General features: G+C 54.0%; 1 protein-coding gene across 1 annotated transcript in view; it reads left to right on the top strand.

Annotated features, from left to right (window-relative positions):
* CTNNBL1 (catenin beta like 1) overlaps window positions 1-14,020 on the top strand; it is a 160,466-nt gene extending 146,446 nt beyond the window's left edge. Inside the window, exons 14-16 of the mRNA XM_032350704.1 lie at window positions 3,328-3,465; window positions 3,699-3,771; window positions 13,827-14,020. Of these exons, the coding sequence (XP_032206595.1) occupies window positions 3,328-3,465; window positions 3,699-3,771; window positions 13,827-13,915 (300 nt within the window). The 3' untranslated portion in view covers window positions 13,916-14,020. The remainder of the gene's footprint in view (window positions 1-3,327; window positions 3,466-3,698; window positions 3,772-13,826) is intronic.
* Window positions 14,021-25,575: the final 11,555 nt, after the last annotated feature.

The raw sequence follows: 25,575 nt of genomic DNA, 5'->3' as shown, positions 1-25,575 counted from the left end.
TGTGAGCCGGCGTGTCTATCACACAGGAGTTGCCTGTTCCCCTGTTTGACATTTTCCTGCACAGGCAGCCTGCAGCCCTTTTTTTTTTTTTTTTAATTTTTTTTTTTTAAAGATTTTATTTATTTATTTGACAGACAGAGATCACAAGTGGTCAGAGAGGCAGGCAGAGAGAGAGGAGGAAGCAGGCTCCCTGCCAAGCAGAGAGCCTGACGAGGGGCTCGATCTTAGGACCCCAAGACCACGACGAGCTGAAGGCAGAGGCTTAACCCACTGAGCCACCCACGCGCCCCAGCCTGCAGCCCATTGTGTCTCAGTTCTCTCACCAGCATTCAGGCCCCCATCAGCTGTCCACCATGGTCCTGTCCCTCACCACGTCTGATGCTTCCCCCTCTCCCTATCCACGGGAGTCTTAGCACACACAGCTCCTTAAGCAGCACTGAACTTCTAGCTGCGTTTCCCAGTCCTGTTTGACAAATGCTTTCTAAGAGCCTGCTGTGCTCAAAGTGGTATGCGAGGTGCTTTCTAGGGCACAAAGAAGACTGAAACACAGCTCTTACTTCTAAGGAGCCTACATGTGAGAGGCACACATTGGAATAACTGCTGGAAGGCGGGTCATGGGAGACTCCGTAAATGGATAAATCAAAGTTTTGGGGGTTTTCCGGATTGAAAAATCCTAGTAGTTGGAAAAGTTTACAAGTTGGAAAACTTTGAAAAGTTTTCAAAACTCTCAGGAAAATTTTTGAAAGCAATATCCCATTATAGACTTTAACTATATTATGATAGAGATTAGGGGGTGGGACTAGTACCAACATTGCCAACAACGGTGAAGAGACAGAGAGCAGAGGGCAGGCTTGTCTGTTCTGTGTGCAAGGCAGAGGGGCTGGGGGGGCGGGGTTGCTGGTGAGCAGAGAGCAATGAGCCGCACAAGGTCTCAGACCCCTGGAAGGCCTCATCCTGAAGGCCTTCATTCTGCTGTCTCTCAGGAGCTGGAAAGGCTGCCCGGGAGTCACTTCTTCCTGGTGCCCTCCTGTCTTAGCCAACCCTGATCAGCACCCACCACCTGTCATTATCTTTAATATCATATTACTCTCTGGTCATTTCCTGGGTCCCTATGGCCTCCCCAGACAGTCGGCCCCTCCATGACTAAGACCAGAGCATCCCCTTACCTCCATTTTCATTCTTTTTCTGCCTTAAGTCAATGCTTAGAATGGCACCCTTGCTGCTGGGTGCTTACCTGGGCTGCGATCTGAGCACTTGGTGTTACGTTCATCTTCTCCACTTCAGAGGTGAATCAGACAGGATTCCCATCCCCAGGGGGTCCATATTCTAGTAACTGGTAATCATGTAATTACAGGCAACTTACTTAACCTCTGTGTGCCTTTGATTCTGATTTGTACGATGGGATTAATAATCCCCCCCCCGCCGGCTCTCTTTCAATGTGGTAGTCAGAACCGTAGATATAATGACACTTTAAACTCTACAGCATTATAGAAATGTAAAGTATTAGCAGCAAATGCTCTTTGCATGAGTGGAAGTCTGGAGTGATTTTGCTTCCTGTGCCCCCAGCTGCTGAACACATAGGAGTTCTGGAGCAGGAAGTTACAATTATGAGTAAATGAGAAAGTAAAGAGACCCTTCTATTTTTAAACTCCTCGGACATCAGTCCAGTGCTCCATGACTACCTCATGAACATTAACACCATTACCAGATTACCAAGGAATTTGCTACTAAATGAAGCTAGGAATTAGCGGTGCTGATTTGCCAGACAGTACAGCCGTCCTTTGCCTCAGACAGAGGCCTTTAGGAGCGAGATGAAAAGTAGCCTTGTGTTGCTACAGGCCGGCCCCTTGGGCAAATAAAGAAGAGCATTATCTGCGTCTAAATAGTCTCTAAGGGTTCTCTTTGGAGATTGATGACCAAGCAGTAAGTCCTCCAAGTTTGGGAGAGTGGAAAGCAGGGTCCCAGGGGCTTCCATCAGTGACAGGAGCCCGAGCTGTCAGAGGGAACCGCAGCCATAAAACTACTGACAGAATTAAGAAATGGATTGTTGTCATCAAAAGCATGTGTCAAGCACCTGTCTTCTCAAGCCAGTCTGCCAGTCACATGGAACGAGTCCGACTCCCAGTTCCTACTCCTGAGAGCCGACAGCCCGAAACAGAGATGTCTTTTCCCTTTCATTCAGTGTGTGGATGTTTACTGAGTGGAGACATGAAGACAGAATTCAGTCCCTGCCTTACCAGAGTTCATAGTGCACCCTTATGAAATGAAGGGAGTTGGAGACGGGCGTTAACAATGGAGGAGGGTGACGGTGGGGATCCGTGCGAGCATGGCGTGTGGGAGCAGGTCGTGTGCAGGGGAGGCGTGTGGAGAGGAGCAGTGTTAGCCTTGTCACCAGGGAAGGCGAGCGGTGGAGGTAGCATAAAGGCAGCACTGGCCTCAGAGATACCCCAGGATCCCGAGGAGGGAAGGCAGTGAAGGCCCAGAGGTGGGAAGAGGAGCCCTGGTGGCAAAGGCGGTGATAATCTGCTAGCTGGGGGGCTCAGGGGTGGTGGTGGACTTGTCCTACCGTTGGGCCGGTCACACGGCTCTGAGCGCACCAGGAGCCGGTACACGGTGCACTTTAGACGGGCAAATTGTGTGGTATGTGAATTGTATCTCAGTAAAGCTGTTTAGAAAAGAATCTGCTAAAGAGGAATATATCTGGGGACAGCAAGACGGATAGGTCTGGAGTTGCAGCCGTTGAGGAAGGAGACTCCTGTCACTCGTCGGGGTGTCGGCCTAGGGGAGTGCCTGCTGGTGAAGTGCCACAGAAGGGGTGGTGGCGTTTTGCTGCTGATGTGGTGTGAGCCCGAGGGGCACGCGTACGGCCTGTGCCATCGCCCTCAGCCTCACCAGGGCAGCAAGACAGACTTGTGGACACGGGACCACTCCTCCCAAGTTCCACCTGACTGGGAAGGGAAAGAGATCCACAGGTCTTCCAGAGAGGTGATGTACGGAGGCCAGAAACAAAGAGTGAAGAATGGCTGGAAGCAGATAGAGCTGAGATTTGTGTCCCTGTCAGCTTATTTTTCAGATTGAATATGGGGATGAGATCATTTTGGCCTTGACTGCATAGGGAAAAAAAGGGCTTTAATCTGACTCCCTGGGCCTCTAGTCCATTAAAAATGAAAAGGTAAGGAGGAGACTTTAGAAGATAATGGGCGGAGCAGGAGACCACAATGGAATGGTCTCCTGGTGCTCTTGTCATTGTTGTTGTAGTTGCCATTCTTTTGTGTACTGTGGGCTCACTGGCCAGCTCATTTGTCCCCAATGCTCATTTGCTTGCAGGACATGGTCCGGCGCGGGGAGATCATAGACAACGACACGGAGGACGAGTTCTACCTCCGGCGCTTGGACGCGGGGCTCTTTGTCCTTCAGCACATCTGCTACATCATGGCGGAGATCTGCAATGCCAACGTGCCCCAGGTAGGAGGGGCTGCCCCCAACGGGCCTGTCCACGCCTGCCTCCTTCCTGAGCCCCTGCCTGGGCGGAGACTCCGAGAAAGAAGGGGATCCACTCTCCTTGCCTCCCTGCGCTCTGTGTGGGCCCACTCCATCAGGGGTGGGTGTGCGGGGCATGCTGTCCACAGGATGGATGCTGGTGTCTGCCAGGACAAACAGTGCTTTCCCTTTCTCCCCTCCCTTCCCCTTCCTCGTAGATTCGCCAGAGGGTTCACCAGATCCTAAACATGCGGGGGAGCTCCATCAAGATCGTCAGACACATCATCAAGGGTGAGTTGGTGCTGCTTGTGTCTGAGGCTCCCGGCATTTGGTGCCCAGCATTCTCTGCACTGCAGGCTTCAGTGTGTTGTCACGTGCACTGTGGGTCCAGATCGTCTCTGTTAGGATGCCGAAGACTAGCCTAGGTATTCATTCTATGCCTCTGACCCTTCCGTTCCAGCATTTAAAGAACGTGTAACACACGAGAGGCAGCAAGGCTTAGAAATATTTGTTAAGAATTTAAAAGAAAGAAGAAGACAAAACAAATACAAAATCCAGTTGCAAACTACATGTAGTGGAAGGAAATGGCTTTCTTTGGGAGAAAAAAAAACAAGGAAGTAACAGGAAATCCCCAGAATCATGCAAGACCGCAGGAAGTGAATCTGAGGCAGTGTAGTGTGGCAGAAAGAGCAGACCTGCCGTCCAGCCTTGACCCTGCCTTCCCCCAGCTGTGTGAGTATGATCTAGAACTTTTGCAAAGGTTCAGGAGACACTGCATGACAGCGTCCAGTCTAGTGCCCAGCGGTAGATAGTGCCTGCCACCCAGACAGTGCTTGATCAGGTGAGCCTCCCCCCTGCCCTCAGTTACCCCAGGGAGTCCCTCAGATGCCGTGACATCTTTGGGACCTTCCTCAGCTTGGAGTGGCTTATTAGGCCTGCAGTGGTGAGCAGGCTCGCACTCACAAGGATACCAGAGCTGGACTCTGCGGCCATGCCCGTGGGCCCCTTAGCACAGACTCACACACACGGCAGTATAGATGGCCATATTGGACTTCGTGGTATGGCTCCTGCCAGAGGTCAGAGAGAGCCAGGGCAGACTGGTCGCTATGAGCAGATATTCATTTTCCCACCCTGGCCCATATTCTGCCCATTCACAAGGTGAAGGAGTAGGCTAGGTTTACTCTAAGGGTTTGCCTGTAAGTGGCTTATAACTCCCAGTTCAGGCAGGGGGATGAAATGTGAAGATAAATGGTATATATAATAAGGTGGAGAGAAGTTAAGAGCCATGGTCTCTGGGATCCGCCTCCTGGAACTGAATCCTGGCTCTGTTACTTACTGTGTTACCTGGAGCGAGATACCCATTTGCTATGTGATCTCATAGTATGGGTGAGAAAATTAAATAAGATGATAGATTGAAATACCGGCCCTTAATAAGTTCTCCGTAAATGTTAGCTGTTATGAATATTATGAAATACGATGGTGATAATTGTCGTCATCGTTACTGTGAGTGAGGCATGGCTACAGTCTTATGGCAAGTCTTGTGAAAGTGGCATCAAAGTGGGTCTTAGCAGCTGGGGCCAGGACATCCCAGAACGACAGAACGGTGTGTGTGAAGGCATGGGAGCAGGAAGCCCCGTGTTCAGCACAGCCGCCCCGGGCAGGTGCCAGCGGGACCGCCATCGTGTCCATTTTGCAGATGGAGAATTTGAGGTATTAGATTCTTGTTTTCTCCCTCAGAGAAAGCAGAAAGGGAAACCGTTCACGAAGCGAGCCCAGCACCCTGCCTTCCACGACGGCATCCCGGGTGCTCCTTCCCCTCTCGGTGTCGCATTCACCTGAATTACTGCGCAGCGTGGCATGCCGCCTCCTCCCCGGGGTGTAGCTGTGGTGATTTGCATCTCCGGTTCTTAAATGGCATTTCCGTCTAACGCCCACTTGTTCAATTAGAACTTTTTATCACTCTCAGCTCTTCTCTCTCGCATTTCTACTTCTTCCTGCACCTCCGTCCCTGCAATCAAAACAGTGATCTTCTGAGGAAGAAAAGGTGTTTTAGCGGGTACTGACACGGAGTAGGTGGATGTTTCCTTTGTGAAATCCTCACATGTATACCTTAGGTTATTCGGAGTTTCCAGTGGTTGTGAGCCGGGCTCTGTCTCCCTCAGAGCACCGTCTAGCCCCCCAGGGTCTCGTGGGGTGTCGGGCACACACTGACGCTGAGCGGAGGTTTGTTTGCTGATGCACAGATGCCGCTTGCGTTCCCGCCACTCTTGGTCCTGTCCGCTGTTGCTTTCTTTCCCCCCAGCTGTGCCGGAGCCTCGGGCCAGCCCTTCTTTCTCCCTCCGCGCCCTGTGCAGCCACAGAGTAGTAAATCCGCCAGATCCGCCTCTAGACTCCATCTTGAATCCGTGCGGCTGTCTCCATCTGTTACTTTCCATCATAGCACCCAGTTTATTTCCTTCCTAGCCTTTATTACAATCTGTAATTGTTTTTATTTATGGCTTTGTTTACTCGTTTTGTGTGTCTCACACATGAAAATGTAAGCTCTGTAACGTAGGGACATTGTCTGGCTTGTTCACCATGTCTCCTCAGCCCCCAGAGCCATGCTGGGCACGGAAGGAGAACCCACTGAGTATCTTACATATTGTTAACTTCAGCCCCACCTTTGTGCAAGTTGAATTTGGCAGATGTTTGCTGAGACTTTCCTCAGGGCTAAGCACCGTGCTGGATACTATCCTCGGGTGCTGCACGGCGCCTGCCCTCATGGGGTTTATAATCCTGGGGACACCGGTGTGTAAGTGACCAGCCATACTTCAAGCGAAATACATGCTCCAGCAGCTTCTCAGCTAGCATTTGCTGAGTGCCCGGCTCTGGGTTCAGGACTTGAGAGGCAAAGAGAGTGAGCATGAGCCGTATTTTTGAGACGTTCACATCTGGTGGGGAGAGATACTCGGAACTAATTACAGCATGCTAAGTGCTGGTTGAAGTTGTGAACGGCGTGCTAACGGAGTGGTAAGAGCAGTTCTGGAGGGACAGGCCATTCCTGTGGGAAGAGGCTCCTCCCAGGACTGGAAAGAGTGTTCCAGGGGTAAAGACACATTCCAGGCAGAGAGAGAGGAGACCCAGGGGTAGGACAGGACATCAAAGGGTTATCGACCCTCTGTGCACTGCAGGCGCCCGCCCTGGCTCGCTCCCACCTCGGGGAAGCCCTTCTTCGTGTGGTGGTGTGCCAGGGAGCCGAGCCCTGTGGCCTGCCTGTTTGCAGCCAGCGAGCCCCTCAGGGCCCTGTTGGTGTTGAAAAGGGGTCAGGCCGGCTGGCGGCGGGGTGGATGACGAGGCTCTGCTCAGGCCCTCCCCTTTAAAAGCCTCCACTCCCTCCCCCTTCTTCCTCCACCCTTCCTTCCATCAAAAACATGAGAAAACAAAGGCCCATAAAGAAAACCAGCTCATCAGTCTGTCCTCTTTGATTTTAATTTTGTTTTTCAGTTTGGGTTGCTTCCTTTTTTTTTTTTTTTTAACATACTAATTAGATGCAAGCTTTTTCTTTGATTTTATGGCCTACATATTTCCTAAGTTTTGCTGGCAGGATGACAGCTGATGTATCCCTTGAGGTCGCAGGAAAACGCTGATGAGGCAAGCCCAGCAGGGGACTTTTCCCGTTGTATCTCAGTCCCCTTTCTCACCATTTTCCTCCCTCCTCTTCTGTTGGGGGGTGCCAAGAGAGCTGGGAATAATTGATGGCTCATTAAAGTCCCTCTTTCTGCAGACTGCTTACTCGGCGCTCCCAAAGTCCAGCCTTCCCTGGAGCTGGCAGCTGCTCCAGGCCTGAGCACTGGGGCGCACACGTAGGAGAGGGTGGTCTCTTCCCGGGAAAGGGCGGGCCACACCGTGTGCTCCAGGAGGACCTGACAGTCTTCCTGCCTGTAGTCTTGTGCCTTGCACGTGAGTCACTAACACTGTTGAAAACCAGACCAAAACTCGGAACTATATACAGTTGGTCTTTCATCTGGCAGAAAGGAAACCTCTAACTTTGTCGATTGGCTTAAACAGTCCTCCCATCTTTTTTTTTTTTTTTTTAAGATTTTATTTAGTTATTTGACAGAGAGAAACAGTGAGAGGGAATTCAAGCAGGGGGTAGTGAGAGAGGGAGATGCAGGCTTCCCACTGAGCAGGGAGCCCGATGTGGGGCTCGATCCCAGGACCCCAGATCATGACCTGAGCCAAAGGCAGGTGCTTAACGACTGAGCCACCCAGGTGCCCCCAATCCTCCCATCTTTTAAGAAAGAAAATTGAGGGCATCCACTTTTATGGAGCACCGAGTTGGCATCACAGGGCACTAGGCGGGCTCCTAAGATGAACGAGACACTTAGGAGTCCCTGTCCCCTGGGAGCATACAGTCCCGTCACAGGTGAAATGACTGATCACTACACAAGGCAGCATGAAGTCAGTGCGAAGACATAGAGCAGGAATCATGAAGGCATGGTTCATTCTGCTGCAGATTAAAAGGAACAAGGGTCCAGGGGGGCTGCACAGAGGAAGTACTTTCTTTTTGTGGTAGTAAAATATACGTCAGATTTACCATTGTAACCATTGCGACCGTCACCACCACTTATCCACACCTTTAATTTTCATCTTGCAAAACTGAAGCTCTGTACCCATTAAACACTCACTCCCTGTCCCTCCTCCCCCCATTTCATTGGTTCTTGGCAGCCACCCTTGTCCTTTCTGTCTCCGTGAAGCTGGTAAGTGACTAAGGAGGTTCTGGAAGCACATGATTGACCTCTTAAGGGCAGGCACAGATGCCCATCATCAAGGGGTCACCTCCTTGGATGTGGTGTGGGAGCTGTGACCTGGAAATACTATTTAGTGAAAATACTTGTGCCAGGGATTACCGTGGAAGCTGCTGGCAAGTCTCTTCAATGTTTTGGTCGCTGGCGAAAGTTACCGGAAGATCGCATGGCTGCTGGGCTGTTGTGCAGGGGAAAGCTTAGAGGATTACTAACCCCAGACTCTTTTATTGGTGGCAAGAAGACTGAGCCAAAGACTTCAAAATGCCTTCAGAAATTGGCTCCTGGCCCTTTGATTTGTTTTTTCATTATGGCTTAAAGTCTCCTCTAGAAGCTCATAAACATGTATTTCCATTTGATTTGGGGCTCTTGGTAGCCTGAGCATTGCCTCTGCCATTTTGAAACTGCAGAAGCTGACAGGATTTCTTTTTAGATGACCTGTTGATGTGTGCGTGACTTGCCCCAGGTCATGGCTGCTGTGACCACTGGCAGGAGAGAATCCTGGAGAGAGGCGTGCATTTCACCCTGGGCAGCTCGTTACCCTCCGTAAGCCACAGCCGTTCATCTGTGAGGTGGAGATAACCTGCCTCACCAAGTTCTGTGAGAGTCCGGGGAGGCGCTGTCCGCACGCACAGCCCTGACACGCGGCTGGCACATAGCACGTGCTTGCTACATGTCAGCGCCTCTGCTGCTAGAACCCATGTGTGATCTCCTCCGGCAGGAAGCAGATCGGAGACTCACAGACACGCGTGATTCTGGCTCTCTCTGCAACTTTGGCTAAGTTGGTAGATAACACATTCGAGCCTTGGTTTCCTCTCGGTAAAACACAGACCCGGAGTGAATATTGCCCATTGGGAAGGCTCAAGTCGAGCTACAGTCGGGCAGCTGGGACAGTATGTGCTCAGCGAATGGAGCCTCCTTCCCTGGCTTCCTCAGCCTAATCCTTTGACCTGGAGGTGACAGCAGCCTGGACTCAGGTGCTGGCAGGAAAGCCAGTGGACCAGCACCCGGACAGATTCCTTCTCGGGGCCTGGGAGGGGAGAGGAGGGTGTTTTCCCAGCAACTCAGGCGTCCTCGGGGCAATGGGAACATGACCCCTGTTAGCATGAGAAGCAGATGGTATCCTTTTCCTTTAAATGGGTGTCACTTCAATGGAATTTCTGATGGACTTGTGTCCTGTAGCTACAGGTGAATGTCCTTCTAGGGAAGTATGACACTAGACCTTCCAGGCTTGTCACTGTCATTAAGGAATCTGTTAGACATGCATTTTCCTTTCCCAGTTTCTTGCGTCTTCCAAGTTTTCAGAGTGACAGAGAGCGGCATTCTTCTCCTCCCCTCACCCCTCTTCCTCCGGCATTTCTTGAAGGGTGAGCATTTGAGGCTTCAGTTTCAGGGGTCCGAGCCAGGCTTATGAGTGCGGCATAAGTCTCTGCCCTGAAGATAGTTCTCCTCCGCCAGCCCCGGGGCCCCTCCCTCTCCCATTTAACATAAACAGAACAGCTTGTATTCCATGTCTGAATAGTAAACCTGCTGTCTAAAGTTTGCTTTAATATTTATGCGTTCAGCACTGCTGCCTGTTTTTGAGCTCCATCAAAGCCTTTATTATAAGAGCATTTGAAAATGCTGGGGCAGTAGAGAAGGGAGTTGATGTGCGAACCACCTTTCTCACTCTCTCCAGCCCGACTCACCCTCTTCTTCTCTCCCGTCTCCCCCAGCTCCCCCACTCCTAGTTCCCCCTTCATCTAGCATCTCTCTTTCTCCTGCATTCTCTCTTCCTTTCTTACACACACACACACACACACACGCGCGCGCGCGCGCGCGCGCACACACACACGCACAGAGCAAAGAGAACTCTTCCCCAAGACCTCTGGGAGGGATCTGTTCAATATTTATAAACTGCTGCAGCAGCTGTAATAACCAGAGGTAGCTGGCACCACTAAGATTTTCTCTAAATAGGATTCTACTGTGGAAACAAAGAATGAGTAGGGGTAGGGGGTGGAGGGCGAGGGCGCATGGCACAGCTGTGCCGGCTGCCAGGGGTCGTGGAAGAGCACTGGGGCCTCGTCAGACCTGGTTCTGGGCCCGGCTCCGGCTGGCTTGCTGTGGGGCGCTGGCCGGTCACCCGGCCTTCAGAGTTGTACTACATTTCTGAGAGCCCTGCCGGTTCTGACATTCTGACCCGCTCCACACCTGTGGCCACTGGGGCCCCTTTACCACAGGACATGGCATTTGGAGTCTTAGCCTTCTGGAGCACTTTGTAGCCAGAAGCCCCGGGGGGCTGGGCTGCTCTGGAGCACTCACAGAGCACTTTCCTCCCCCAAAGGATGGAGAGCAGGCCAGGTGGCATATTGCTTAAGGAAGACAATGCCAATTCGGGGCCTGGCTCCCCGGCCCCCGGCTCTTCAGGTACCTTTTTCCCAACTCCTATACCTTTTGGGTTGAATCCCAGCCTCTCTACCGTCCCAGACTTGGGCACGTTGCTCCAGTTCTCTAATAAGCTTCAGTTTCCTCATCTGCAAACCAGAATGGCTTATCTCCCTTGTGTGATGCTGCGAAGATCAGATGAGCCACCAGACACACCCGCCCAGCACGCACTGCGGAGGAGACAGCCCCTCTTCCACATCGCGCCTGTTCCATTCACCACCCATTCGCAGAGAAGGGCGAATCCGATGGCTTCCTCCTTCCCCACAGAGAGCCGCGGGAGACAGGCCATGGGATGGGTGCTCTGTGTGCTTGGATTTTCGAAGGCCTTGGTGTTTTCTAATCCCCTTGATACGGACTCTGCTTTCCTCTACTTTGTAGGTCTCTAGAAAGAGATTAAGTCCCTACAGGGAAGCTGGCTTGAGTTGGAAAATCACTGCCCCAAAGGATCAGACTGTTTCTCCACTTCCCTCCCTCCTGGGTCTGAGAATACATTAGGAGAGCAAAGTGTTAGTTCAATCCATTAAGACTCTTGCTTCCAGACCATGCCTCTGGGGGTATTAAATGCTATAATGGTCATTTCTCTGTCTCCTGGGGCATCAAATACTAGATCATTCACACGTGAGTAAGAGATAACACTTACATATGGCCCCGTAACTGTCTCCGCAGCCCGGATCCTGTTCTCCCATCGCCCCAGCCCTTTAAGGGGCCTTTAATAGAAGGCATCACAACCATGTGCTGCTGGAGGTGATGGATGCATCTAACGGAAGAGGATGATTTCCAGGGGGAGACACACAGCTGGCACATGTCTGAATCCCAAATCCCGTTTTCCGGCACATGTCCAAAGTAATAAAGAGGAAGGAGGAAAAATGAAGAAGTGGCAGGAGCAGAGTTATTCCCCAGCACAGTGGGGGTGGGAGGGAGCAGGGGAGGAGTTGCACACTTTCTTTTCTCTCCCCAATCTTTGTCTGATTTGGCTCAGCAGATGTTTTATTATATAAAAGCCTCTGGCCAGGGTTCTCTGTTCTACCTGAAGCTGCCCAGTGTGAGGAGTGGGGCAGGGAGGCAAGCCATCGCCCTAATCCACTGCTCGGAGAGCTCGTGCACCTCGCCACACTGATAGTTGACTCTCAGCCAAACTCTGCTGGGTATTCAGCCAAAAGTAAGGCACACGCCTCTGCCTTCCTGAAACTCCCCATCTGGAGGGAGAGGAGAACAAGTTCAGGGTGGTCTAGAATTCAGGCCTGTGATGGGGACCCTGGCCTGACGACAGGAGCCAGAGGAAGAAGACCAGGTAGGCTTCACCAAGAAGATGGCCTTTAAGAGGGACCTACGGGATATGTGGGCTCTCCACACGTGACTCTGCTGGCCTGAGCAAAGGAGCCTCGGGGAAGGAGCTAGTGTGTTCCGAACATCTGTTATTTGCCAAGTACTTCCCATACATTTTCAGAGGAGACCCTCCCAAGGTCACTTAGGATTGTGAGTTGGAGACAGGGTTCAAACCCAGCCCACGATGTCACACCATCTTCCCTCTGGGATTGTGGGCAGTGAGAATGCTGGCCTCCCTTCCCTTCTGGCACATTCTGTATCCTTCCTCCTGGGACTCACTATAGGAAGCCCACTCCCCGCCCCCATTTCCTGCCCTCCAGTCCCTAAGATCCACAGCATTTCTGCACCATACGCCCCTACCCCCTAAAACCAGCGTGAGTATATAATTGGAGGGGGGATACTTCTGAAAATGAAATGGAGAGCTACAAGTATTGTGCTGGGGTGTGTGGGTTAAGCGGATCACGCGGTGACCTACGTTGCCACTCTGATGGTGTTCTTTGGAGATCTGTCTTCAGTGCCATCCTCTGTACTACCCTCCTCCCTCTTGGAGCCTTGTCCTTGCCTCTGGGCTCCGGAACCCCCCTCTCCCGTGGTGGTGCTTTTCTCCCACATCCTCCTGCCACTGAAGACAGGGGAGGGGCATCTCGATGCCATTGTTTCTCCCACCTCCCCATTTACTGAAAAACTTCCAACTGTTTGAATCTCACATCAGGGGACTGTACTCTGACCCCTCCTTAGTGGTGCAGCACCTGGTCACCTCATGGGGGGAGTTCGAGGCTTGCTGTCACCTTCTCCACGACTCAGTCATACTTCTTGGTGTTGTCAATATCCATGTGTCTCTCTGCCGCCCCACTTCCAGCCTGGCTTCAGAATGCATGTCAGATCTGAAGACTTCTCGCCCCCACTGTGACCTTCTTGGTCCCGGTCACCATCAAATCACATCTGCCTCCTTCTGCCCTTGTCCCCTTCAGGGCATCTCCCACACAGCCGCTGGAGTGGAGCCCTCCCACAGCTCTGGTCACAGGGGAAAGGCCAGAGTCTTTGCAGCAGCACACAGGCCCTGTGGTCTGTGCCTGCCCCTTCTTGTCCCCCGTGCGGAGCTCGGGCCACTCAGACCTCCACACTCACCCTCCACCGAGCCACCGAGCCGGGCGAGCTCCCCGCTCAGTCTTCACTGGCCAGCCCTCTGCCGCTCGCTCGCAGGCCTCCCCACAGAAGTTTGCTGCAGGTCTTCATCACATGTCTGTGAGGCCTTCTGACAGCCCGTCTCTGTTATTTACCTGGTTGTTTCCCCACTAGAAAGTAGGCTTCACAAGAGCAGAGATTTTCATCTCTTTTGATCATTACTTTATCCCCATGGCCTCAAATGGTGGTTCTCAGACTTCTGTGCGTCATTCCTTGAAGGGCTGGTTCACACGGACTGCGTGGTCTGTAAGTGGGTCTAAGTTGGGCCCCACAGTCTGCCTTTCTAACAAGTTGCTGCCTGCTGCCGCTGCTGCTGGTCGGGTCACACTCTGACAAACACCGGCCGGAACGAACGTGCCTGTCGCAGGCATCCACTTCTCGTGCGCGGGTGAGGGGTGCGGCTGGGGAGGCCCCTGAGTGAGGACAGGAGAGCTGGGCCCTGATGACTGAGCTTCTCGAATGCAGGACCCAGGAGTTTGGCCCCAGCTGCCCTGGGGCAGGGTGGTGGTTGGCGTCGGGGTCTTTAGCACGGCACGCGCCTCAGCAGGAGCAAGATTTAGGGAAGGGCATGTAGGGGCCCAGCCGTGCACCTTGGATCCACGCCTCACACTGCCTTTGTCTCCCCAGAGTATGCGGAGAACATCGGTGATGGCCGGAGCCCAGAGTTCCGGGAGAACGAGCAGAAGCGCATCCTTGGCTTGCTGGAGAACTTCTAGAAACACCTTGGCCTCAGGCAGCATGGACTCTCTCTGGGCCTCCATCCCAGAAAGTTTTTACATGGCTCAATGTGACTTTTGGACAAATTAAAGCTAGTTTTGGTATTCCTGGCTGGCATTCTTTGTAGCAGGGCAGTACCCTCTGCTCTTTCCCCGGCTCTTTCCCAGCGGCTGTCCGGGGACACCTCTGAGGAAGCTCGGTGGTGGGCCTCACTCTCCCTGGGAGGGAACCGAGGCCCAGAGAGCGTCTCAGTGAGCAAGCAGTGCAGCGCACCGTGGCCGCGCAGCTGCTCCGTGGTCCTGCAGGGAAGGGGAACACACGGACTGCTGACCTCTCTGGTCCAGCCCTGACCCCAACAGTGACACAAGCCATGTGGCTGGGGCGGAAGCAGCCCTGGAAGCCTCCATGGCCCAGCGAGGCCCCTGCCACCCAGAGCACAGACCTTGGAACAGCATCCCGGACCCTGGCATCCATCGGAGCCACTGGTTGGGAGGGGAGCACGAACAAACACGTTCTCATCGGGCCCCACCCTGGGCTGATGAGTCGGGGTCTGGGGTATGGCCGGGTGCCGGGCTGGGCTCTAGCTCCTGGGCAGCTCCATGCGTCAGGGTGAGCGCCACTGCCGGAAGTAAGTAAACAGGCCTTGGGCCCAAATTCCAGCCGCACCTGCCAGTTTACCTTCCTTCCTCTGCAGAGGAGGGGTGGTGTTCAGGGGGGGTGAGCGGAGTCATCTGAGCATGCTGCACATAGTGGGAACCTTAGAAGTAGGATTTCCTTTGTCCTTCCCCCCCACATGCTGGGGCTTCAGCATTGGAGTCCCACTCATTTTACACAGGGTATGAGAAAATGGCTCTCCTCCTTTACAGAAGTCAGTGGGCCGTTAGCATGCTTTTAGCGTGTCCCAAAGAAAAGCATCCTCGTGAGCGAGGTAGAAGATGAGCCAATTCAGAAAAGCGGCATTTCATTAAAATGGCCCAGGGTCGCACATAGGCTACGGGGCTGCCGCACACCCTGCCTGTGCCCGTGGCCAACACTGCCAGGCGGCCCAGCTCTTCTCACCGAGCCCCAAGTATAGGGCTGCGGGCGGCCCCCACCATCTGGCCACAGTCAGTGAGCCAGGGGAGACCCAGTTGCCGTTCCGGGCAGCCGTCTAAGGGGACGCCGAATGAGATGGCACCTGCGTCATGCCCAGTGTCGGGCAGCTGGGAGGGTATCGAGTAAGACCACCCTGCCCTCCTGGTGCTCTCGTCAGCCCAGCGGGAAACGGGACAGCGTGCCCATGCTTGTCGTGGGGTGGGTGTTGCCCCAGGACCTAGCCAGAATCAGAATGGCCTTATAGTGTTGTTTTGGATTTAGGTGTTTGGTGTTTTTATTCCACTTTCCTGTAACTACGGTAGTGCCCGTGTATCGAACACCTGCTATGTGTTTCTTGCTGTGCATCCATTCTTTTAACATGCGCGACAGCCCTGCTGGCACCATTACCCCCCACTCACGAGAGCGGAGACGGGGGTCCCAGAGAGGGTGAGGGACTTGTGCGAGGTCCTGGGCCCGAGAAGCAGCAGCACCTGTGTTCACAGCCGCGTCTGCCTGCCTGTGCGGGCTGTGCGCTCCCCTCCACCCACTGCTTCGACTGGGAGACCACCACGGATCACTGACTGACATGACACTTCGATCGGTTCCACTGTCGATATGTGGTGTAATGAATTCACAAAGAATAAAGCATGTCCAGATGTAACCTGCAGAATCAGAGACTTCTTGAATTAAGGATGATACTTCAGAGAGCATTATTCCTTCAGCATTGTCCTCTTTCTTAAATTCTCTTTGTTTTAGCCAGGTGAGGCTTGTACGCGGTACGGAAGTTCAAAATTCGACAGAAAGGTAGGCAGCCAGCCATCTCCTCTCCCACATCCCGACCCCTAGACCCGCCTTCTCCCAAGGCTCTAGGTTTCCCAGAAGCGCCTCAGAAGCCAGCACAGAAGAGGGTGGGCCTGGCTCGGGGCCGCTCACCCCGCTTCAACCACAGTCGCTCCACTCCGCCTTGCTTCCCACAGGGGGATGCCTCCTGGGGTTGGTTTGACAGGTCCCTCTGCCAAAAGGAGGTTTCAACTCCTGTCTTCACTTTACAAATGAGGAAGTGGGTCCCCTTTTCTATCAGTTTTGTGACAGGAGGCTTTGGGGGGTGGGGACATGAGGTATATAATCCCTTAGGATTCAGAAGGGGGTTGTAGTTCAGAGGTGCTGCAGGGACTGGGAAGACGGAATGAGGAGAAATCTTGACCCTCTGCTTTCTAATTGTAACAACCCCCTGCACAGGGCTAAGAAAAGGTGTTAAGAACAAGGTAAAGATACTCATTACTAACCTTACTAATCCATGGGCTCCTGGGGTGTGGGCCTACCTTTTGTGTCTGCTCATTGCTGAGACCCTATCTGCCTCATCAAGCAGCCCCAACCCCTCCAGAAGGACTTCTTGGGCATCCAGTAAAGGCCGCCCATGCCATATGAAGATCTGAACTTGACTTCCACGTCTGTCCACTGTTGGGGCTCCCAAACTCTTCCCTTCAAGCCAAACCCCCATGGCCATCCTTGTGTCGATAGCTGCGTGGTGCCAGCACCCACCATCCCAGCAGGGCGGTACGCCTTTTCCTATCCAAACACGGCAGTAAAGCAGCCTTTAAGCAGGATTAGAATTTCTTCACAAGAGAAGCGAGGATGTCACGTACCTCTTCCCTCACAGCCTGCTGCTCTGGACTGGTCCGCACGCCTGAGTTCAGTGGCAGCGAGATCAGTCGTGTCTAATTTAAAGAGATTGTTAGGCAGGCCACACTCCTCCCACACTCCTGGGGGGGAGCGCTTTGTCAGGGGAGCTAGAAGCCACCCTTCTTGGGTCACCCCCAACCAGAGCACCCATGCCCCGGGGGGCATCCTCTGCCATTACCAAGAGCGTCAATTTAGTGTTGACAGAGAGGCAAGACTCACTTTCCTAAAGGCAAAAACTTCCTGATTAGATTTTCTTACCCAACAGCAAAGGTTAAGAGCAGAACCACAGTCTTCAACCTGTCTTCCTCCTTGGTCCACATGGAAAGTGGCTGGTGTCCCAGGGCTGGGCCTCCGTTCTCGGGGCTGCGGGAAAGACAGGTGCTCCCCCCGCCACCTTTTTCTTGATCAGGTGACGCATGCCCTTGGTGTAAACTTGAGAAGGTCCGTGAGGGTATTTCATGTCTGATACCCCCACCCCCCGCAGCACCCTTCCCCAGAAGCAGCCACTGCTGAATAGCCAGACTGTCCTTTCAGGGATATGTTTTTAAGTGAATAAAAACGTATTTAACACAAACGGGAGCATATCATGCCCTCCGTCCTGCGCCTTTTTGTTTGCTCTCCACCCTCCGTACACACCCAGTGGCCCCGCTCCTTCCGTCGCTGAACTCGACTGTGACAGGGGCACACGTGATTCCGCTAATCACATTCAGGGACCTTTGGGTGTCTCCAATCTTTGGCCGTTAAAATGCTGCAGTGAACATCCTTGGCCATTTCACACACGTGTGAGTTTAAACTCCCAAGCAGAATTGCTGAGTCAGAATGCGCGTTTTTCACTGTGATACCTGCTGCCACATGGCTGGCCCTCCATCGACGGCTCCTGGGCCACCCCCTCACACACACTCCCCCCACCGAGCACGGCGCCTGCCGTGGCGTCTCTGCCTGTCTGATGGCGACAGTGGTTGCATCTTCACTTGCATTTCTCCCAGAAGTGAAGTCATCTAGTGTTTTAGAAGGATGAATTGATTGCACATGGACGTATTAGCTAGTACTCATCGAGCCCATTCTGTGAGCTCATGCTTCTCTCCAATCAGTTCATGGCACCCTCATTCCTAAGGGTAAGTCCATTGTCATCAGCCCCCTTTCACAGATGACATGAGACGCCGGGACCTGTGGCTTGCAAAGTGACAAATCTGGGCCCAGAACAGAAGCGGACTGGCTCTGAATTCCATACTCCTGACCTCAGAGCCACCCTGTCTCCCAACCAACTGGCAGAGAAGGGGCTCGAGGGAGGTTGGAGAGTGGCAGCAGATCTCTGGGGAGCCCCCCCCCCCGTTCTGTCCATACAGAATGCATCAGAGGCAGAAGCAGCCTGTTGATGGCCTTGTGACGGGAGCCCACGGTGGCTGTGCAGGCCCCTGCTCCCTGAGCCCCTCGCTCCCACATCTGGGCAGCTGGCTACGACACTTGCCTGGGTGGGGGGCCCAAGGCCAGGTTTCCTGGCTGGACATGGGCAATCACCTGAGTGTGGCCCTGGCTGCTCCACCATGCGAAGGGGGAAGTCCAAGAAACATCTGGAAGGTTAGGCTTTCTCTCTGCAGCAATGGGGAGACGGAGCCACGTTCCAGCAGCTCGTAGTGAGGATCCTTGCATACCTTCCCCCATCTACTTACTCCTCACCTGTCCACTGAGCTCAGACTCCTCTTCTGCACCCCCCAACCCATGTCACATGTCACTGTAACCTCCCAGCGCACGTCTTCCGGCTCCCCACTCCCCCCAACCCTGGCCAGGGCATGTCTGCTGCACACGTGCTCTGGACGGGGCCTCATGCTGGGCACGGGGGCGTGAACCCCAGCCTTAAGTTAACTCCCCATGTTGCCCAACAGGGTGTCCCAAGGAAGCGATAACGAGCTTTAAGAGACTCAAGGGACAGAGAGGGTCCCCAAATCTGACAGGAGGGATCAGGAAAGCCAGGACAGTGCGCCATATCTGTTACCTCGAGTGACATTCAGGGCTCTTAAGAGGGCCATGAGTCTCAAAAAATAAGAGGTAGAAAGTCCTTCGAGACAGAGGGAATCGCACAGGCAAAGGGGCAGGGGCCAGGTAAAACGGGCCTTTAGGGATGCTGAGACTGCTCTGAGGTCCCAGGGCAAGGGCTGAATGAGCTCCTGGCCATGGCAGAACCCGGCAGAATCACACGCATGTGGATTTCTCTGCTTTCTGGGAGCTTGGCGTCACGTCTAGTCACAGAGCTTGTTCTAGAATGCATGGCCTCCCCTTCCTGCAGGCTCCCCCAGTCCTCGAATGATGGAGAAACAGATTCTGACCCCTGAAGCAAGATCTGACCTCCCAAGTTTGTCTGGGAAGTAACCAGGCCCCAGATAATGCTGGTGACAGCTGAGCAACAAGCAAGGCCTCGGCCCCTAAGGCAGCAGGAAGGCTGCAGGAGGCCCCCAGGGCACGGATGGGAAAAGGCACCAGAGGTAGGGGCTACAGAAGCTGGGACCTAAGTCTGGCCACCGCCGAGAAAGCTCCAGCTCGTGGGTGGGGCCTCAGTGAGGGTCCCAGACTGGAAATGCTACGGAGAGCAGGACACTGCGGCCTCAAGCCCAGCCTCCTTCAGACAAGACCATGGCCCTCACCTCTTGGAGTCTCGGCTCCAAGGAGAGTCTCGGCTCTCCTTCATTCTGAACAAGAGGGTCTCTGAGGGGTCAGCCTGTGGAAATCCACTTGCAACCAGCTCGGGGCACCCCCGTAAGCTGTGTGGGGAACAAGACAGGTGTTGTTGCTGGCCTCAAGGAGCTCCTGGGACAGACAGACAGACAATAAACAGGTAAACAAAGAATGAGTACTGGGGAGTTCTAAAAGGGATAGCACCATCGTTCTCCAGAAAAGAGCCAGGAGCCATGTGGCTGTTCCCCCCATGAGGCAGGGGCTGCTGGGGCAGCAGACCAGGGAGGGAGACAGGGGCCAGATCTGAGGGCCCCGAGGCCTATGGAGCAGTTTGGGCCAGGAAGGAACGCCATCTGAGTTTTGGAAAGATTCCTTTGCTTGATGGAGGACTTGTCGTGGACAACAGCGTAGGAGCAGGAGCTCCAAGAAGAGGCTGGGGCACGCTCCCAAGGAGGAGAAGCTGGTGCTGGGGGCCAGGAGGAGGTGGCCTGTGGGGACAGGCTGAGGCAGAGCCACGGGTCACCATGCAGGGAGGGGACCCTGCCCCCAGAGCCTTTCCCCAGCACCGAGGGCTGGGAGCCACTTAATGGCCCAGCCAGAGGCGGGTGGGGCCGCCCGAGAGAGCCGCTCAGTATATAAATATCTTTAATGAATAAATAGAAGTGCTTTTAGGGCTGGCGGAGTCCTATCATTTCCACCTGCCGTAAAATTTCATTAGAAGCAGGCGCTGCAGGGGGAGAGGAATGGCTGCAATGAATCTGCCCACCCACCCACCCCCCCGGCCCCGCCTCCACGCTGGGCCCACTCAGCCCTGCTCCATGGAGAATCCGGACCCAGGCCCTCCTCCCCGAGCATTCCTGGGACCCCCACCCCACCACAGAAGTCTGGTCTTTTCCTGCCCCAGTGCAGCACCCCCAACCCCACTAGAACAGGCAAGAAGCAGCAGTGGGCAGGGACCTCACTCCCCTCGGGAATCAGACACAGCAATTCCTGCCTCCTCCCCTCTCCACTTCCAGCCCCTCCCAGGACGGCAGAGACTTCACCCCCTCCCCACTAGTGCAGTTGAGGTGGGTTTCAGAGAAGACAGTAACCAATGCTGCTGAATTCCAGGAACAACAGAGCTGAGGGAAAGCATGCCTGGGGTCAGACCGTTTTACAAACGAGAAAACAAGAGGCCCAAGGAAGTAGGCGACTGTCCCACGATCACTCCGGTCAGCAGATCCAGCCCTCCCAAAGGTGGCGGGGGCTCCTTTATTGAGCACCAACTAAATGCCATGACAGACCACCACGCTCGTCTCCACATCACCAGAGTGTAGGGAGGAGGCAAAGAAATGGCGCCGTGCCATTTTACAGATGAGAACACTTGAGGCCCAGAGAGAAGCAGGATCCAGGTCACCGCCCATGTCCGCGACAGCCAGATGAGAGACTGTCTTGGCCCGACCACAGCTGCCTTTCTCTCCTTTATGCAAATGTTCTGCTCTTTTTTGAGATCTTCCAAAGACTGGAGTAGAAAATGTACCGATTGCCTACTACGTGCCAGGTAGTCTCCAAACTGAAGGCCATTGTCCCCTGCCCCTGGCTGCGTCCCAGGAGCATCTTCCAAGAATGTTGCCATGCTCACCTCCATTTTATACATGAGCAAAGGAAGCACAGAGAGGTCAAAGAATGTGTCCAAGGTCACACAGCTGTGTCACAGAGACCGGCTAATTGCTCAAACAGCTGGGGATCCTCAGGCCCCGCCCCCTGGCCCCATGGCCACCCTCCACCCTACCAGTGGTGTATAGCTGGCAACCCACCTAAGCCCGTGGTTATCAGTTAAGCTCATTAAGTGGCCAGGACAGGACAAGGCCCTGGCCAGCTGCCTTCCCTCCTCACCTCACTCCAGCCCTCCTGAGAGCAAGGCCTGAGGACAGGCTTCTGCTTTTACCAGCTGTAAGCCAGTGTCTCTCTGTAATTAAGATGAAAAGATATGCAAGCAAGCTTCACCGGGCTGGCCCCTGGACCGGTGGACACTGGGCATGAGTGCTGGAGACAGGCTCCCTGGCTTCAAACCCAGCCCTGCTCCTCCCCAGTTGTGCGATCCCCACTCTGGGCCTCGGCCTCCTCATCTATAAAATGGGGCTAGTGCTCAGCGATACTACTTGCCGTCTCGACCTGAGACAAGCTCATACATAGAAAGTCATTGACCAACGGTTAAGTGCCGATCAAGGATCATACCATCATTAACAGTCATCCTTATGTTAGCGGATTTTCTTGTTCCCTTTCCCCACTAGACTGGGAGCAGATTCATCTTTATTTATATCTTCCAGAATGAATGAGCAAACTGTGAGGGCATCAGTCCTTCTATCAGCAAACACCCATGCCAAGTTCCTTTAGGAGCAAAGAGTGAGTGTGCCATACCCCACAGCTGTTCTCTAAGGGGCTGGGGTGTTGAACCAGAGTGGCGTGGGTGGGCCTCACCTGACCACCTGCCCAGCCACTGCTTACAGCCTCTCTGGTGCTCCCTCCCCCCAGGCCTTCGTCCATCCCTGTGTTCCTGCTCTGTGATGATTCTGCTGTCGCTCAAGACTCGCCCAGGGCCAGACACTGCCCTCCCTGGGGACAGGAGCATGGGTCCCGTTCTCATAGGCAGATGCACCCCTCATCAACCAGAACACGACGAGCAGAGGTCCTGAGAACCCCATGCACTTTGCCTTCCACCCCGAAGCCCCTAGTTCCTCTTTCACCCCCTCTCTGCTCTCCCCAGATCCCCAGGGAGCCTTCCCCAAGCCTGCTTCTCCTGACCTGCCCCGTGAGCTGCCTGAAGGTAGGAGCCGCCTTCCTCCATTTCTCTGCTGAGTGCTCAGCACGAGCCCCTGCAGCATTTCCTCAGCAAATCTTTTCTGAGCACCTACCATGTGCCAGGCCCCATGTGCGGCGGTGGGGTTAGAGAACAAACGAGGCTCCTTGTCCCGCAAACCAGCAAGACAGCTCAAGGTGGCCCTGGGAGCTATACACAAAATAAAAGAGAGTGACAGGAAGGAAGAGTAGCTCCTTCTGTCTGGATGGTCAGGGAAGGGCTTTCTGAGGAGGTGATGCTGAGTTGAGACAGAATTGACAAGCAGAGCAGGTGCCAAGGAAAGTTGGGAATAGGATTCTAGGCAGAAGGAAGAGCAAGTGCAAAGGTCCTGGGGCAGGAGCATGATTTGCATATTAAGGAACAGGTAGGTGCCCCGTGAATGAGGAGAGCTATGTGAATTTGCAGAGATGGGCTGGGAGCGGGCTGTACAGGCCCTTATTGGTCACAGTGAGGAATTTGGATTTTCTTCCACACACAGTGGGAAACCATGCAAGGGTTTGAAGCAGTGGAGGGAAAAATGATCCCAGGAGTGTGTGGAATATAACAACCCAGTGAAGGAGGGAGAATGGGAGGGGGTGGGTGAAGGAAGAGAGGATGAAGGAATGAATGGCAAAGCAAAGGGAAAAGGACCCAGCTGGCTACCTGCATGAAGGAGATGCCACCGATGCAGCAGGACCTGGGTCCCTCCTGTCCTTAACCTCTACGTCCCTTCTGGCCCACTGTCTAGAGTGGTCGCACCTAGTCCAGGCTCGTGGTGGTCAGAGCGACAGACACAAAGGCACCCTGAGTCGGGGTGGGAAGCGGTGATTCTGGGAATATCTGACCCGAGTCTTGGGAGTTCCTGATGCTTCGCTTCCAGGAGGCAACAATGGCCTGGGGAAGAAAGGGCAGGAGGAACTTTACCAGGAAAGGAGACAGCAGGGTCTCCCGGGAAAGGCTCTGAGAGGGGCAGAGGCAGAGAGGCAGGAAACAGCCCAGATCTGAGCTGGGGACCTTACAGACCCAAATCCAATTAATTGTCACCACAACTCTGTGAAGGGCAAGCTGCTGTCCCCATTTTATAGATGAGAGAACCGAGGCTTGGGAAAGGGAAGAGGCTGGATAGCCACACGACTCTTCTGGGCAAGAGCTGAATCTTGACCTCAAAGCCCAAGAATCCAAAATAAAACATATCCCAACACTCTTGTGAGGGTTGGGAGTCCTCATGGCAGGCAGGAGGGACGATACTGTCAAAGACACACACACACACACACACACAGTAGGCATTGCTGAGCAGCTCATTCTTCCTGGGGTATCATGGAGCTCACCGTGATGGAGGTAGCATTTGAATTCAACCATGTAGGGTGGTGAGATTTGATGGGTGGGGAGGAGGTTGCAGAGGAGAGGAGATAGAAAACGGGACTGGGAGGTGAAGAGGAGTCAGGTTGGAAACGCTCCAAGGCCAAGGCCAAGGCCAAGTGGTGGTACTCTATTCCGAAGACACAGTGGGGCCCTGGAAGGGCTCTGAGCGAATCTGAATGACCCTCCCGTTTCATGCTGAAGGAGAGGGCTGGTGCTGTAGTCTAGGCAGGCCTTGGTGGTGACCTTGAGGATGGGGAGGAGAGAGCCTATTTGAAAGCTATTACGGAGTTAGAGTGGGCCCGACTTGCTTGGGTGGAAGCGGGGGAGCACAGGTTACATTCCCGAGGGCGTCAATTAACTCGGTCACCTCCCCTGGCCAGAGACTAAAGCCATTCATTCACCCACCTCTCTGGCCACCTGTCCACCAACCCACTTCTCCTTCCTTCCGTCCAGCATGTGTTAGTCTCTGCCTTGGGCCAGTCCCTGTCTTTGTTGGGGGGCAGGGTACGGAAGTGCCTGTGCTGGTCCCTGGCCCTCAGGAGCACTTCTCGGTCTAATGGGAAGACCACCGTGACAAGAGGCATTTCCAACCCAGCGTGCGGAGAACAGGTGATCAGAGGGAGTGGGGAGAGAAGAAAGGATCACGGGAACTCGGCATGGCCCAGCTCCACCTCCAGAAGGTGGGTTTGCAATGTCATCATCCCAAAGGACAGTACATTATTAGCGTTATTAATTACCTTTCATCTAATTAAATGGCAATTACATTTAAGAACACAGTGATAAAAATGCCACCTTGGGCTTAAATGGATCCACAAATGACTTTCCATGAGTCAGCCCACCCCCCACTGCAGCACCGCTGGCTCAGTGGGTGCACGGCCCACCCGCCCATTTCAGAGTCACCACGGAGGGATCGCAAGGTCCCACTCCCGTCGTTCCACCAGTGAGCACACCGAGGCCCGGGAAGGGGACAGTACGGGGCCCCGGGCTCACGCCCAAGTCGGTGACAAAGGGAAATTCAAGCCAAGGAGCCGGATACCAGCCCACCTGCCTCCCAACCTGCCCCATCCCTAACAGCCTTTTTTTTTTTTTTTTCCTAGGAAAAACAGCTGTCAGAGGCAGCCATCCTGTTACCGATTAAACAAGGCAAATTCTATCGGAACAGAATCAGAGACACCCCTGGACACCTAATTACACAGTCTGGAACGAGAAACATGGGCAGGGAAACAGGAATATGAACAAACAGTGCAGCCGGCAGCAGAGCGTTCTCCCCATCGCCAGAAGCTGTCATCTCCCTGAGGCCTCCAGACAGGAGGACGGGGCACAACTCCTGGTCCTTGAATAAGGTTCCCGCTCCCAGGAAGGGGCTCCCCAGCTGGAGGAAGCCTGGCAGAACCCCCCACACTCCACCTGCTGCCGCCAGTCAGGGCTCCATGACAAAGGAGCGTGTCAGTGGGAGCCTATCTCAGCACCCCCTCGGACCCGTGGGGGACAGGTGTCATTCTAGGCCTCCAGCTGGGGCAGAGCTGGGCTGGAGCCGTGCCGGCTTGGCCTGGAACTAGGGCTCCATCTCCCAGCTGGAGGGCTGTCCGAGCAGGTTCTGTCCCTGTGGCTGTGCTGGGTGCAGGCGCCGGGCTCGGCTGCCCCCACCCCCATTGTGATAACCTGTGATTTTATACTGAGCAGGATTGTAAGCTAGGGAGGGCAGGGGCCCTGTGGGATCCTGTTTCCATGTCCCCCACATCACGAGGCACTGGAGCAGACAGTAACGACTGGGTAATTTCAGGATTCATTTTGCCCTATCCCCGCTGTGTTCGTGCTGGTCTTGGGGAGACAGGAATGAACAAAACAGAGGCCCCTGCTCGGGAGGAACCCATGAGCTCGGGGGACACAGACACTGAGCAAGGCCAGACCAATTAGAAGAAGAGAATTAAATGATGTAACTTTGGGTAGAAATAAGTGAGATGCAGGAAACAAGGTGATGGAATGAAGAGTGAAACAAATCAGCCCGGGGGTGGGGGTGGGGGTGGGGGCTCCTGGAGATAAGATGCTTCT

This window comes from Mustela erminea, chromosome 7 (assembly GCF_009829155.1).
Source record: "Mustela erminea isolate mMusErm1 chromosome 7, mMusErm1.Pri, whole genome shotgun sequence".
NCBI classification, from domain to species: Eukaryota; Metazoa; Chordata; class Mammalia; order Carnivora; family Mustelidae; genus Mustela; species Mustela erminea.
Note: the sequence above shows the minus strand (reverse complement) of the source record. Positions and strands in the feature narration are given on the sequence as shown.